The sequence below is a fragment of the Passer montanus genome, unplaced genomic scaffold, assembly GCF_014805655.1.
Source record: "Passer montanus isolate IOZ18808 unplaced genomic scaffold, ASM1480565v1 scaffold53, whole genome shotgun sequence".
Classification (NCBI taxonomy): domain Eukaryota; kingdom Metazoa; phylum Chordata; class Aves; order Passeriformes; family Passeridae; genus Passer; species Passer montanus.
Genome location: NW_024370263.1, coordinates 1,287,977 through 1,304,753, shown reverse-complemented (window position 1 = coordinate 1,304,753; position 16,777 = coordinate 1,287,977). Strand labels below are relative to the sequence as shown.

Sequence of the window (16,777 nt, the reverse complement as noted above, 5' to 3'; positions counted from 1 at the left end):
CTGGAGCCTGACCAACTCCTCTTGTTTTCCTGATGTCAGGTTCAGATTTTGGAGCTGCCATCCAAGACATCAGTCTGTACCTTGAAACCAGAGGTGGGTGCCAAGCTGGGCATGCCCATGTGTCTGAAGTTACAGCAGGTAAGGCAAGAGCGCCTGCTAATTGTGAAATGTTTTCCCTGTGATTCATTTTATATGAAGCACATGAATCTTTCTTCACTTGGATTTTGATTTATAATCAAACTAATCAAGTAATTATACTATTAAAGGGGGGAAAGATTTGTGAACATCCTTAATGTAACTTTCAGAGCTTTCCAAGCTTTAATGGAAGATTTGCAAATGCTCAAGGAAAGCTTTGTATCCTTAGGATAGATACAGTTTTTGCATCAGTCAAGAGGAAAATGAGTGACTTACCAAAGCCAGTTGTTTGATATGGTTTCTCACTGCATTAAGACTGATGAGAAATGTTTGGGTTGCTTAAAAACTGTGGTTTTAATGGCAGATTCCATTCACTTCAGTGCCCTCAGGATGAGGAAACATTCTATGAACATTTCTATTCCAGACATACAATAGGAACAAAATATTTATGGTGGTACTGACTGCAGACAAAAAGGTAAATAAGAGTAGTTGGTGAAAAAAACCCACATCTGCAAAATATTTAGCAAATAATGTTTATGGGCTGCCAACAGGGAACACAAGTAATACAAAAAGGTGGCAGTAGAGGGAGGAAGGAGTTCAGGTGATTGGATTGAAATCTCCAGAGAGCTGGTGGCAAAGCTGATTCCCATGTAACCCCCTGGCAACACACTGCTACACGTCTGCAGGACCAACTGAGCAATGCCAGGGTGTAATTCCTGCAGACTCATTGGAACATTTGTGTTGGTTTCGGTTGAAAATATTATCAATCAAAGTGAGGCCTCAATGTCTTCACCCAAGATCTTGAACCGGACTGAAATCTAGAGAATTCATTTGCTGACTTCAGACAAAAGCCAAGAGAGGCCACAGTTGAAGTTCCATGCTGTAATTAAAAACTAGGGTGGGGGGGGAAAAGAGGAAATTAAATAGGCTAATTAGGCTTTTGTTAAACAAGGTGCAATCCTAGAAATGCAATCAGTGTTCAGTGCTTGACAGAATGAATGGGTCTTTCTGTCTCCTTGACATTTTTTAATAAGATGGTGATAAGTGTGGAAATGTTCAGTGTTGAAAATTTTTCTTGCCTGTATAAGAAGTCCTCTGTCTTGCCATATTTTCTATATGCATTAATATTGATATTCCTCCAGGAAGCAGAGCAGGTGCAGAGTCTTAATTTTATATAGTTTTTGATTTTGTTGCCAATGGAGATAAAGCAGAGGACTGGGAACTGGGAGAGCTAAATTATTCCATCCAAATTCTGACTTTGAGAACTCACCATAACTTCCTAGACTGCACCAGGCAAGTATAGATAATCTCTTAGAGTCTCACAGCTGTATTTATTTGCTCTTTTACAAATATGTGCAGCTTGGTTTAAAGGCATGAGGAAGAGGATACCCTCAGGGAAATAATTGCATGTGGTGTACCAAAGTGATGCTCTGCATTGTGCTCTGTGGTTGCACTGGAAGTGGCTCTGAGTAACCCTGTAACCATAAACCAGGAGAGCACGAGCTCACAGCTGCTCCCCTTCCTGAACAGAGCCCTCCAGGATTCCTTGGTGCACGGCGGTGTTGGGCAATGCAGACAAACCCAGGAGATGAGCACTCCCAGCCCAGCACTCAGGGCTTGCCTAAGAGGCTATTTGATGTTGCTTATGGCACAGTAAATTAACAAGTTGAAACAGAAGCTGACAGGGAGAGCCCCATAAAGGTCTGCAGGAAGAGGGCTTGGGGTGGTTGGCCAGTGAGAGTTTGGGGGCTGCAGCCAGGCACCATCACATTTCTCTGCAATCCAGGTGAACAACAAACCTCCCCAGCAGCAGTGGGAATGAGAAACTACTATAGAGATTAGGTTTGTGGATTAAGCCTCACTGGCTTCTCCTAAGCAGTCAAAAAGCTTGCAGCTATTTATTTTGTTCTTTTGAGCACTTTCCCCCCTTACTTTTCTAGGTTTGTCCTTAAAGATATTAGTTCATTCACTTCCTTTTGAAGATTCAGGTTCTTAAACACATAGTCACTTCAGTTTCACACCTTCCTGCTATTACTAATTGGGTGGAGTAGGATTTGTAGGAGTAAGGATAGTCTTCCCTTAAATTTTTTGCACTCCTTGGGGAAGGCATCATATTGCATAATGGTGCAAACAAAATAATTCAACAAGAATAATACATGTCGAAACTGGAAATGCCGAGTTATTACTTTATATAAACTATTGCAATTATTCCTGTTGAGTTGACAGCAGATCACCTTTTCTTCCTTCCTTGACAGTTGTCCAAATGCAACGACAAAATGTTCTGTTTAGGAAGAGGAATGATTTATAATTTAATTTTTCTACTGAAACACAACATGAATGGTGAGACTTCTCTCCAACAGTGTCTGTTATTGGGAATTGAAATAAATAGGCTGTTGTGAAGCACTGCCTGGTGAGTCCAGGCTCAGAGTAAGAGCTCCCCTGATCTTTCAATAACTTTTATTGTTTTAGTTCATGTACCCATTGAAATATTACACTTCATATGGTTAGGAAAGTCAGGAAGAAGTAGTGTGGGAGACCTACATTTCATAGGAAACAGTACTTGGGTTTTCAAACACACCAATCTCACTTGCAAATTACTGGTTTTCAAATCTAAAATGCAATTCCCACAGCACAAAAAAGAAAGAAATTGCTTGGCATTCCCGAAATGCTGAGCACTCACCTGTCTCTGCCATCTGCATGAGGGTGAGGAGCTCCTGTGGAAGCCACCATCCCACTGGGAGTAGGGAGAGGAGCTGCTGTGTGTCACTGCCTGATGACAGCTACGACTTCTGTGAAAGCCCAGCTCTGAGGGAGTCTGGTGCTCACAGAAGAGCAGCACAAATAATTGTGGGGGTTTTTTATGCTTAAACTGGGGACTTTCTTTAAACTTAAAAGTACCTATTAAATACTTTGTTTTGCTTTGAAGATTTTACCCTTTATTAAATACAAATAAAATCTGGAATGCTCATTTTATTCAGATATTTTAAAACATTTGATATTTGGTATCCAAAAGCAGATATTCTTAATCCAAAATACCTGATGAGTTAACATGAATTCACATGCATCTGATGCAATGTATGAATCAAGGTTCCATTGCTCTGATGTTATATTATTTTAGCAAATCAAAATTTTGACAGAAAAATTGTTCATAATTCTGGGCCCTGAGAAACCTGCTTTGTGAGCCTTTCTAGCCAGAGCATGCTCCCTACCTTTTCAAAGGAAAAAGGATCTTAAAGGAAGGAAGGAGGCTCCTCCAAGATCCCAGGTGTGGACAGACCTGTTCAGAAGGATGATGTAGGGGATTTCCTAAATCTACAAGGATTTCCCCTTGTTTCCTTTTTCTAAGGAGCAATGCTCATTGAGCTCTATTCCTCAAACACTTTTCTAGGCTGAGTAAGGCCAAGGAACTACATGAGGCTGGTACTTAGAAGTTGTGTTAGTCAGACCACCCATCTCTTGTTAGTTTAACTTCCCCCAGAACACAGAATAACCAGTAGGAGAACAGTCTGGACCATTGGTAGAGCAGTGAGCCTTTGGCCACTGCAGGTTTGTATCATGACACTGACAGCTAGTGAGTTTGACCTCATTCAATAATGTGATACTGGTAAAATTTAATTCTTTATACCCTTTATCTTAATTGAATACTGAGCAAACAAATCCTGTAGGAGCAGACAGTGTTTGGAAATATCTGAATACCCTGTTGGATACATTTCTTAGATGTGCCTACAATGAGGTGGTAATAATCCCAATGTCTATTTTGATATTTCTTCTCCTATTAAAGAAATAACTGGCATTAAGAGATGCCATTGTTTTAGTTGCTTTTCATTAGGGATTTGCATCTTCACTCCTGTAACCAGGTACTGCTTACAGCATCATTAGTCTTTTGGCTGGAGCAATGATGAATATTTTCCTTAAGTGTGACATGTAATCCAGTAATGTTCCCTTCTTTGAGTTATTTCAGAGGCTTAAATAAATTAGGTGTCTGCCCAGGGTGCCCTGCCCTTTGGCCTGTGACATCATTAATCAAAATAGCTTTCAATTGGTTACAGTGGGACTTGGGCGCCCATTAACCCCTTGGTGACTGGCCCAGCAGTTCCTGCTGGGAGGTTCAGTGTTTCCCTTCAAGCACTGTGGGGTACTTGGGCAGACAATCCCTCTGGCACTGTGGAACCTGGCAGTGTGGAACTGGAATCCCTGAGCATGGCACTTCCCAATGCCCACACAGGCGTGTATTGCTTGGGAATAACTCAGCTGCTCTGTGGAATTTTTTCAATGAAGTGCAAACAAAGTTCAGACCATGAAGTAAAGCTCCTGAAATTTTCAGTCAGGCTCTTTTCAGTTGTTATAGAGGGCAATAGTTGGATTTTCAGAGAGAAATTTTCTCCTTCTGTATGTATCTATATATATATATGTATATATGTGTGTGTGTATGTTAAATATGTATAATATATAAAAAATGTAGAATTTGATATGTAGATATAAAACCTGTAAGTGCATATTACCTATTAGTGCTTTCTGTAAGTGGATGTAATATCAAAATTTGACATTTAGATATCTAAATTTTTTTTTCATTTCTACACCAGTCAGCATTTTAATTTATTCTCTTGGTGCTTGGACTAAAACCTACATGGGAATGGTAGTTTTCTTTACAGACTATTTACTTCTCCAACAATTTTATTTTTCCTTAATCAGCTCAGCTGTGGTTCACACCCTGTGCTTCTGGCTGGCTATGAAGATGGATCAGTTGTCCTCTGGAATGTGTCAATGGGAAAAGCATTGAGCCGACTCGTTTGCCACCAGGAGCCAGTGATGAGCCTTGACTTTGACTCGGAGAAGGCCAAGGGGATCTCAGGCTCATCTGAAAAGGTGCTGAGCATCTGGAGCCTCAATGAGCAACAGAACCTCCAGGTCAGGATCACTGGCCCTCTAGTGTCATTTATCCCACTTTGCACTAACAGTTTGATAGACTAAAAAAATATTTAGTCATGAAGAGGAGTTGTTGCAGATCTCTAGCTAATTAATCACAGACTGGTTAGAATGTCTGTGCTATGTGACTAGACTTAGCAAAAGATGGTGAGGATTTAAAAAAAAAGGAAAAAACCCTCTCTCACATGTTTCTGGTTTTACCGAAGTTGCAACAGTCACACAGGCCTAGCATTACTCAAGCCATTGCCTCTGTATCTTCATTTATCACATTGGTAGTATCCAGCTCTCGGAATGTCCTAAACATTATAAATGAGTTCTAAAAATGAGAAACAAAGGATTGCTTTTCCAAAGGTTCTGCTTGAATGGCTATAGCGAGCTTTCCACTATGGGAAAGACAGAAGTATTCCATTAAATACTTCACAAACAGAAGGAGTAGGAGTAGCCCAGCTAGCACCGAGAGGACATGAGATTTAGGCACCCAGCTTCATTTGGCACCTACAGGGCCCAGCCAGAGACACAGAATCAGGCAAGTGGCTGCCCCAGCTCATGTCTGAGCTGTGGAACTGCGGATGGCTGGGTTAGGAGGTTGTGTAATCCCCAGCTCAGGCTGTGCTAGGGAATGGCCATAAATACTGCTTTCATTTAGACAACTGGAGCAAGTGTTCCAACAGTGCTGAGGTGTTAAGTATGATCTGGAAATGTAGGTGTGGAAATAAAGTGCAAAAAGGCTCATGAAAATTAAAACAGCCCATGCACAGTCTCTCCACTGCTGGGTGCTTTAACCTTTTAAAGTGGCAGTTGTCCCATGAACAATGGAGAGGGCCTGAATCAGCCCCTGTATGCCCATGTCATCCTTGAGAACACACCAGTTCCAGGGAGAACAATAATTGCTGTTCCAGCTTGCAGATTTTATGGAGTTTTTTTTTAAAGTAGTACAGCAAGTTAATGCTGTTTTCTGAATGGTGCTACAGGAATAAAAGCACATGCTGAGACATCCTGTGGTAACTCATCACCTGGGGGACACTGTAAAGGTGTGGAATCTGTGAGGCATCACCACAGCACCTGCATTTCTGGGGTGACAGGGCAAACACATCCAGTCCCAGTGAAGTTTGGAGGACATGGCACTCACTGAGGAGGCAGCTGAACTTAATACACAATACAACACAACATGAAAGAGGCACTCTGCACTCTGAACGAGTAGTGAAGGTGTCTGATACACAATTGTCTTGGTTTGGGTTTGCTGGTTTTTGGTCCTGTTTGCCCTGCCCTTGCCCAGCCTCCTCCTGCTTGTCACCATCTGCACCAGGTGTCCTTAACTCACACAGGGGGAAGGAAGGGGAGCAATCCCAGTCAGAAACTTGGTGTTGAGACTCATTCTCTAAGGTAAAGGTGACAGAAATCTGACATCATGACAGGCTTCTTAAATTTTCAAATACTCTGATGGTGGAGAGAAAGCTGTTCTTCATATTAATTATAGCAAAACTTTTTTCCTAAAATAAAAGAAAATACTGTTCTTTTCAGCACATTTTACTTAGGAGTTAATGGTATGCAGGGCTACAGGTACAACTTGCAGGAGTAACAGTTGTTCATCTGAAATATTGGAAGTATTGTTTTTCAGAAGGTATTCCCATTCCCAGGGGATGTAAGATTAGCTACACCTTCAGCACCTCACACTGAGAGATAGAAGGTTGCCTCAGAAGAAATGTAATGCCAAGTATTATAAGCTACAAGCAATGTTCCTGTGCTTCATGGGAGCATGAATGCCCTAAAAAAATGCATCTTTCATATGAGCACTAGAGATTGTCAAGGACATAGATTAAGTTTTTTTCCACTATTGCATTAATAATATAAACCAGATGGGGATTTTTTTTCCCTGACATTCCAGGTACCTGAGGTAATGGTAGACGTTGGAAAGCCACTCAGTGGCACATTATTTTTATTCTAAGAGGTTTTAATAAGTAACCGTGGTGCACAGATATCTGCCGTTGGAGAGGGAATGATGCAATGATGGCACTGCAGCTCTGTTTTAAGTGGCAGAGTTCCAGTGTGTCAATGAATAGATGATAAAGGTAACTGCAGAGTTTATTGCTATGAGGAAAGTTTGTATTGTCTCCTACAGGAAAGTTGCTGAATTCATCACTGTCAGCAAATGGTAGGATTGGTTATGAGCCTTCTGATTTGGATGAGATAGTGTAATTATGTGATGATGTTTGTGGTAGAGTGTAGGAGGTAAACAGCTCCTGCAGGTGAATAAACAAAGCAGAACTAAGAAATCTGATAACCACAGAATCTTCTTATTATACGACAAGGGAAAAAATCTTGTAAGCTGTACTGTTAAGTTTTCTTGGTTTGGTTGCTGAGGCTTTTCCCCCAAATGCTGAAGCTTAGTCAGCTGCTATTTTGGTTACTTACCTAATAAGCAGAGGGCTTAAAGACATGCTTTGGCTGTAGATGCAAGTGTCCTTGATTGTGACTGGCTGAAAGCAGCTCACCTATTTTTACCTCTTTGTTTTCTTAATTACAAGCTGGTTTTCTGGTTAGGAAATCGTGTTGGTATTGGACTGCTGCAGTCAGTGACTTACTGTAGTAAGTCCTGGGATGGCACAAATCCTGGCAGTAGGAGTACACCTGGCTGCATATACCTTGAGCAAGTTTTCTCCTTTGTGTTGTTTTTCTCTCTCACTCTTGTATTTGCAGATCATGCACAAATGCCCACTGTTCCCTCATGTTCCATAGCCAACAGGCATCACCATTACAGGCTTCCTTTTCAAGCTGTAGCTTGCTGAGGACATGCCATTTCTCCAGTCCTGATTGTGCTGTATGGATCTTGCCCACATAATTGACATTAATGATGGGAGCACCACGCCTGGGATTGGTTATAGCCATTAGCTAATAATCTCAGTTACAGAATAAGACCCATCCTACATTTGCCAGGCTGGTGATGTAAGGAATAAATCTTTCCCCTGCCAGGACATTTACACCAACAAAAATTCCACTGAGGCCATGCTGCATTAGGCCTGCTCTGGGGAGTTTGGAGCACACGTACTAACATAAAGCACAGGCTGTACAGTAGCAGCCCCACCAAGAGGCCCCCACAGAGCCTGCTATTTCTCATTAGGCTTGAGCAAAACTTGCTGTCCTCTGTTCTGAATTCATTGTAGACACATTCTTCAGGTCATCTTTGAAAAAGAAATGTATAGAGCATGTAAGAAGCATGTCAAGTTTCATTCAACCTTTTATCTTACCCAACTGCACAGCTCTTGCTGTTTGAGTAGGTAGCTGGGCAGTTCTTATATAGCTGAAAAATAATTGCATATGGCTTTGTGCCTGTAAGGTTCCAAGATATGTTCAGCTGCATCTGAAACCAACCTTGACCAACATTTCTGGAGTTTTCTACATCCAGTATAAAGGTTAAAATTATCTGCAATAATATGTCTTTCTAACCCTGTACTAGGTATGCACCATGGAATGTCCTTCAAGGGGGAAACCTCCTCAGGTGTGATGTACTTGTCAATCCCTTCCTGCCTCAGTCAAACATTAGACACCACACAGTGAATTAAAACAGGCACTGGATGATATTAAGCTTTGGTACAGGACAGCTACAGACTCAGGCTGAAGGAGACAGTGGCATTAAAGTATTGTTTCCAATGGTACTTTTAAATAACAGCAGTTCAGGGCCAGCTTTATAAGCCAAAGGTGTTTTCCCCATTTTGACAGAAGCTGAGCTGTTCCAATACACACACACACTGTCTCTCTTGTATGAATATTTCACACATGTTTCAGAGGCAGGTTGCTCACTCAGACAAGTTACCTGAGGTGAGAACAGCAAAGGTGTGTTACTTTGAGCTTTGTGCCTCAAGAGAAAATCATGTCAGTGAAGCGAAAACTTTTCTTTCCAGGGGCTGTCCTGTGCAGCCCCAGTGCCTCCTGAAGGAAGCCAAATGCCTCCCAATTGAATTGTGTCCCTCTGTGCCCCAGTAGTCTCCAAAGAGTAACAAAACTCTTCCAAGACTGAAATCAATAACTTGGCCATAATCCCCTCCTTGGGTTTGGTGTAAATAGAAGTCTCTTGGGAAGGAGTACTAGAAATACAGATTTCCTGACACTGTAACCCAATTCCTGGAAGCATTCCTTTCTCAAGACTGAGGTAAATACTACAACAGCTTATTGGGGGTTTTGTGAGGGGCCACAGTAGTAGAAATGAGCAGCAGGTAGCTTAAGCATCAGCTCAGAAGGGTCTCAGCCTGGGAATATTGCAGAAGCAGGGAAAATATATGGCCTTAGCTCTGAACATTGCAACTTATACAAGAATAGTTGGAAGAAAAGGGCAAAGCTGTACTCAAAGCCTCAGTTCAGAGCTTTACTTGTGACAGAATCTATAGAGCTTTAAATGCAAAATAACTAAAAGCATACAAGAGTTTGGTTTATTTTGTGAAAATTGCTCTGGAAATGGGAGGCTCAATTAAGGTGTTTTCTGTCTCTGTCTACTGTTGCTCTTACCAAGCACCATTCACCACATGGTGAAAAGCTCCAGGCTCCCTGTGTGACACTGATGTGTTGGGTGGGCACAACACCTGCTAAAGTACCAAAAGATTCCTTTTTCTTCTGTTTTGAACAACTAGAGCTCATTTGTAACTTTTTCACAAAGGTTTACAAAACACACGAACTTGTCAACGCTGGCATATCTGATATCACCATCCGTCCAGACAAGAAGATTTTGGCAACAGCAGGGTGGGATCATCGCATCAGGATCTTTGGGTGGAAGAAGCTGAAGCCCTTAGCAGTGCTGGACTATCACACAGCAACCGTCCACTGCGTGTCCTTCTCAGACCACAGCACGCCCCGGCACAGGCTGCTGGCAGCGGGCTCCAGAGATCAGCGCATCAGTGTCTGGTCCATATATGCTCAGACATGACACACTGCACTGCCATGGACTAGGAAAACAGCACTGGTGAAGCAGCTCTAGCACTGTCATTCAAACGTGCATGTGGGGAAGTGCTAGAATCTGTCTCCAGGCTGAAGTGAGAGTCCTAGGTTAATTCTTATGCTGCTTGTTTAAGCTATAAGTTTTGTCTTCCATAGAGGAAAGTGGATTTTTAAAATTCCTAACAAGCAGAACAAGGCCAGTCATAAAGAAAGACCAAAGTTGCTTCGGGTTCTGCTACAGGTTTTGCAACACCTTTCCTTTGGCAGGTTGCTGACATAACTTGTGCCAATATCTTTTGTAAAAATGGACTGGAATCCCTCGAACTGCAGTGGGGGCAGAATATGTCTGTTTGTAAGTCATTTATGTATCCAAGAATCTGAATCAGTGTAAAACATTACTCTTTCTTGAAAATTTATACCCATTAAACCACCTCCAGTGGTTTCTCATTGTCAGTTACTTTTTCTTCCCCTAACTGAAAGGCTATCAGAACACCCTTGATTTGTTCACACTTCTGTCAGTTTCTAACTTAAACCAACAGCCAGGAATGTGACTGGGATGGCCTTCGGCGTTTATGAATTTCATTATGTCTCCTGTCACCTCAAGCCTCACAATTAATCACAAGAAAGAAAGGAAAAAAAATCTTCCCTAACATTGCACTGCAAAGCTATGTAAAGCCTTTTACAGAGCCAGTGCTAAATCCTTTCCATAGACTGATGAGCTGAAGGATTTAAACTCGACAATCCAATTAGCGCCCTTCTCCTTGGAGAGTCAGGGCTAAGTTTCAGCGTGGAAAGTCGGGGATTGAGCTGCACAGCTCCCATTAACATTTAGGGGAGTCGCACGGGTAAATCCTTATCCACACAGTGCAAATGGTTCCATTAACTTGTCATCTCTACAGTCATGGAAACTGAAATTCATTCATCAAAGTGTTTTTGTTTGACTCACAAAGCAGCATTTGCATTCTTCTAAAGCGTATTAGACGCACACCAGTGTGTGGGAGCCAGGGTACTGCTGGATTCCGCCACAAAGCTGCAGTGACAACTGTGTCCAGGCTCTACACTGTTGATACTTTATTGGAAGTAATTGTTTCTGCTCTGTAGAGAGGTGGAAATCAAAGAAAAAGTGACCAAAAGTGAACAGCAACATCAAAGACTTTGAAAATTATTTCAGAGAAAACACACGTGCAAATTAAGGTTTGGGTCTGTTACCCAGCTGTGCCTTGCAGACAGAGAATATTGCTGGACTGAAAGCCTGAAGCACCCAGCCTGACGTTCTTTACATTAAAACACAGAACCAGGATACTGTTGCCAGGCTTTTCTAAATAAAACGTGGCCTTACACATTTTAGAGTGTGGTGACACTTTAAATAATGCATTTCTTTGATTATTTCTTTACTATTCAGTAGCTGCATGGAGGATCATGTTGCAGTTGAAAGTTAAAGCCTAATTTTGAGTGATCCTGAGTCAAGGGGAGGTGATGGTGTTCATTACATCTACCAGACAGAATTGCACATCTCCACCCATCATCCACCTCCCACACAGAAGAGGAGCTGCCCCCACTGTACAAGCAGCTCCAGCCTCAGCCTTGTGGAATGAGATGCAGTCACCCTCCACACACGTGCTGCTGGAAGAACCCTTTTCTTTTGCTGTTTTTCCCCTTTCTCAAAGTTGGTCAGAATTGACACAAAGAAACAATGAAATAAATAAATGGAGAAGGTGCTGTCCTAGGGAGTTTGCACAGGGAGTTCCCTTTGCCTGAGCTGTCTGGTACAACACCACACGTGTGGCCCAGGGGTGCCAGCATTTCTCCTCCATGGCAGCAAAGAGCAGCCTGCACTGTTGGGCAGTTTGCACAGAAGTGAGCTGTAGGTTTAATGCTCATCCAGCAGGAAAGGAAATCCAGGGCTCACCCATCCTGGGCAAATGGTTAGGGTAAGGAACCATTTTTGATGCAAATACTCTGGCATTGGCACAGTGTGACCCCTCTGGAAAGAAGGATTAATACCCCATGCCTTATCGAGATCAGAGGCTGAAAGTTAGGAATTATTGAGTATATTTTCTCTGAAAATTGCCATTTACTGTCAACATCTGTATTTAAAGCAATTAGGGAGACTCATAAGGGATGTTTAGATTTACGAATGAGTCTTTTGGAAGATACTCTAAATTTAGATTACTGGATGCTTTCTTCTAAATTACTATCTTTTGCTGAGAATTAAATATTTATGTTTGTCTGATTAGGTAGCTTTAAAAACAAATTTAGTCACGCAAGTACAAATTGAAAATGAGGACATGAACTGCATCTCAGACACACAGGTGAGAGTTTCACCATCCTCAGGAGGAAGGACACAGGTTGCAGGGTTGCTTGCAGGAACAGACCCATCCTTTACTTCCCATTACCAAGGCACTATCCATGTCATGCTTTTTCACAATACAATTAATTCATTAACACTTTATATCACTGCTGATTTTATTTAAACACCCAGAAAACAGATTTTTCTTTCACATTATAGTTTCCTTGAAATGAGCAACCAAACTACCCTAGTTTGATTTAGAGTTGAGCCTAAATGCCATGGTTTGATTGTGAATTACAGTCTTCTAACAGTTTATTTGCCTAAGGAACTAACCTGGACTTCCCCAAACAAGAATGGTTTCCAACAGGAAAGACAGTCTGTATCAGTATAGGCTGTAAAACACAATTGTCTGATTCTAACATAACTGTAAAATGCAGATGTCTGATTGCATCTAAGAAATTAATTTCTTTTAATTAAAAAAAAAAAATTGCAATTGTGCCATGAGCATGGTTGTCACTCAGGATTTCCGCAGAAGGCTGTGAGCGAGGAGCCACCTTAAGGTGCTGGAGTGAGCTCTGAAATCTCACCTGCCAGAAAGGAACAGGGCTAGCCTGTACCTGGCCTGGAGGATTCAGGAGTGAAGGTGATGACAGCTAAATTATTACAAAAGGCTTCCTCCCAAGAATCACCGTCTTTGGCACCATGAGAGGGAAGAAAGCAACCAGCATTCATAAAGTAATAGAAATAAATCCCAAACACCAGCATTTGTGCAGAATTACATGAAATATTTATCACCACTGGAATGAATGGGATCTCTGACCCTCTAAGATTATATGCAAATGAATCCATTAGTTACAACTCCTTTCCCTTATCAGTACACGAGCCATATAAAGTACTGCAGTCCTTAGTGTAGGTGAGCAAGGAAAGAGGAGATTGTGTTTGTAGTAATGAATGAAAAAGGAAGTAAGCTGGAGCCATGCAATGAGACAGTTGTTAAATTTCATCCTTTAGAATGAAATTGCTACAGCAAGCCAAAAAATTACTCTGCAGCTTGACTTGAACTGTTGCAAAGGTTTGAGTTTAAAAGAGCAGATTTTTATAGTTAAGCCAATACTGGCTTCTGGACTGCTTTTCTTTTTAGCATATTTAAGATGCATCTACAAAGCCAACTTGCAAATTAATAAATCTTTCCTTTAATTCAGTCTGCCAAGAACAAAGATAGAACCGACTACTGCAGGAGCCATGTTAGTGATGTAAACCAAAGAACTGGGGATTAAACGAGGATTACTGAGTGCTAAATCAATGTGTTTCCTTTTCTGGCTGTGTGTCTGTGGTGTGAAAGTGTGGATCATTGCATAAAACATGGCACATGACTGCCTGGATTAATACTAGGCAATGTTACAGCAGCGTTGAGACACAAAGGTTGATGTTTAAGCATGACCATTGTGCTACCAGGAAAGTGACAGCCATGACTAAGGAAAAAGGCAGGGAGGTTTCTGCTAATGCATAATATTCTGAAATTCCAGCCTGGGTCCCCCTACTGTAGCTCTTCCAAGTAAACTTGGCTGTGTTTGTGTATGTCCTACTGTTCTGGAGCATCCTGGAAGTTTGTTTTGTAATGGGGAGGAAGCTATCCAGAATTAAGATCATACTGAGGGGAGAGATGGCAATTCATGTAAGGATCTCACAGTTTGAAATTAAATGAAAATATAATCTCTCAGTTGGGAAAGTTTTGCTCACCTGATTAGTGGTCTGAAGCACAGCTGTACATCCTGTCAGAAGGGCCTTGGAGCAAACCACCAGCAGTGGCCACATTGTCCATGGGAGAGGGACAGGGATGGCAGGAGGAGTACCTGATGGAACCACACAGTGATAGGTCTGGCCTCTGAAACTCACACAAACTTGCTTTTGTCTCAGACATATTTGCTTTTACTTCCCCAGCATCCTTTTTTAAAGGTGTCAGTACACTAGGAAATCCTGTACACTACAATGTACACCTCTAAATAAGCCTGTGTTCAGCCAGAGGAGAGTGTGTTTATTTCTGTGCTCTGAAGAGTCATAAAAGCAGAAGCTGCAGTGCCACAGGGGATAGCAGTGGGAAGGACTGCAGGAGAGCCACCCTGCAGTATTAACTATCTCCTCACAGGAGAGTGACATGGAAGTGAAAAATATATTTATTCTAATAATTCTCTGTTACAATTTGAAGTTCTAATTAAAAAATAAAAGGGAATAAAAAAGGTTGTTAAATTTATTTGACATTACAGCTGTTTCCTTCTAGTTTTTATTCTCAGTATACACAAACTAGGGCAGCAACAAACCATTGAAATCCTCACATGCTTTCTGGACAGCAATCGTCTCCCTTTCCAACCAGTGGCAGGATGGATTGAGCTTGATTATGTCCAGATCAGGAAATTTAGTGAAGATGTTCAAATGCTGAACCATTATTCTGCTCCATAGCTCTGGCATCTCACACATGCAAAAGTACATTTTCCAAGCCCCCATGGCACTGCTTGCTAGAAACATGTTCTGACATAAGAAGGCAGAGGGTGCACTGGGCCTATGGAGTAATTTTTAGCGTGACAGAGAATGTGGCTGTGGCGTTTGTCCTGATGGTAATTTTAAAAATTGCTGATACTCAGTGATTCGTGGATGCATTGTTTGTGTTCATGGAAAAGCATCTAGGCTGCTCTTAACATAACACTTAGAGTAAGTATTGTCTGTTCAGATTTTTTGGCCTCAGATATTTTGATGGCATGCAGACTTGGCATCCTGCTAAATAAAGACATTGAGTCTTTATAGTTTTATCTCTTGAGCCCATCTGGTTTGAAGTAGTTGACAACAAGCAGGAAAGGGAATAGAATGAAAGGCTCACTTCACGTTTGCTGAAATAAATGTGCAAGGCATGGCAGTGCTCAAATAGAACCAGCCTGGGAGAAGGGCTGCCTCTTCCCACCCCTCCTCTGCCCTCTCCAGATGATGGCTTTGCCTGCAGCCCCTCCACTCTCATGCTGGTTCTTGCTGCCCACGGTTGGAGCTCACACCCCAGACAAAGGGCAGCTGAAGCAGCCAGGCCAGAGCACCATGAGAACCCTGGGACAAGGAACAGTGGGAGCACGAAGCAAGGGAGCAGAACACAAATGCCCATCATCCAAGCTAAAACCAGTGACAAAACAATAGTGCTAACACCTCACACCAAGGTGCCTCTCTAAGTTTCACATGTTGTTTATTCTGTTTTTCACTTCTAAGCCCAAGGACAGCAGTCTGAGCCCCTGGCACCAGTGCAGTCACTCCTGTGAAGGAGGCACTGAACACAGCGGTGGCACCTGAGGTGTCCTGCCCTGCCCATGAAGCCAGCAGGAGCGCCAGGGAGGAGGAGTGCACTGCAGGAAAACTTCCCTTTCCTTCTCCAGCTCCCAGAGCCCACGGAGAGCTGCTCAGAGTGTAGAAGCCAGGCTGGAGTGGACGTCCCAGGGCACTCGCTCTCACAGTGCCCCTCTCACAGAGCTGTCCTTTGCAGCTCCAGTTGCACTGGGAGCAGGGCAGGGAAGCTGCTCTGCAGCCTGGCAGGATGTCACAACATGGAGCAGCGAGCCTTGGAAATGTGTAGGGCCTCTTCTGTCTATGCTGCTCCATCTCCTTATAGAATTAGGTCCTAAATGAGACTTTTCTGGCTCTTGTTCTTAATCACTTTGTTACTAGTTTAAATTTATAATTTTAGCCTAAGTAGAAGTGAGTGATTTATCGTAATTGTTTTGTATAGGCTGCTCTTAATAAACTTTTTTTTCTTTTTTAATCTGGAAAAACATTTAATTTCCCATATGGAAAGAACACATTTATCATACTTTACTTGGATATACTTGGCCAACTATTGCACATATATGCAAAACATATGTGACAAATTCAAGGCTGAATTTCATAAAACAGAAATGCTGCGAAATGTGATATAATAAATATATTACACAGACATATGTGGCCAATTTATAAAACTATGGTATCTTTAGTAAATTTATAATAGGTCATTTCTATTAATGGGGGAATGAGGGTGTGTTTTCTGGCACATGCAACACACATAATACTTTGCACAGCCCTCCTGAAGGACAGTGGGCTTTTGGAGAGCAGACTTGTACATGTACATACATTGTGTATATGGGACATGTCTGTGTTTTTCAAAACTAACGTGTGTCTTCAAAAACAGCTCTTCCTTTTTGCACTGATTGTGTGTGCAACATACTGGGCAGGGAAAAAAAGTATGAAATACTATTCTTTGAGATTTCTAACCTTTGATACACTATATATTCCCTCCGACAATGGGTGTCACACTGTAACAGCACACTTTATATGCTGAGCTCATGATAATGGCAATAACAGAAATCTTTGGATACAGTCACTTTCCCCTAGTTTTGTCAAACACCTGTGTAAATTATATATCTTAGCAAACAATTAAATTGGAATGATTAAATGAAGAACAAAATGCTTATGTTTAGAAAAACGCTGCATCCA

General features: G+C 41.9%; 1 protein-coding gene across 4 annotated transcripts in view; it reads left to right on the top strand.

Moving 5' to 3' along the window:
• Positions 1-12,750, top strand: part of GNB1L (G protein subunit beta 1 like) — a 45,025-nt gene extending 32,275 nt beyond the window's left edge. For all 4 annotated transcript variants that reach the window (XM_039724802.1, XM_039724801.1, XM_039724804.1 and 1 more), the window contains 3 exons: positions 40-138; positions 4,828-5,043; positions 9,710-12,750. In XM_039724802.1, the coding sequence (XP_039580736.1) occupies positions 40-138; positions 4,828-5,043; positions 9,710-9,976 (582 nt within the window). In that variant the 3' untranslated portion in view covers positions 9,977-12,750. The remainder of the gene's footprint in view (positions 1-39; positions 139-4,827; positions 5,044-9,709) is intronic.
• The last annotated feature ends 4,027 nt before the right edge of the window (positions 12,751-16,777 follow it).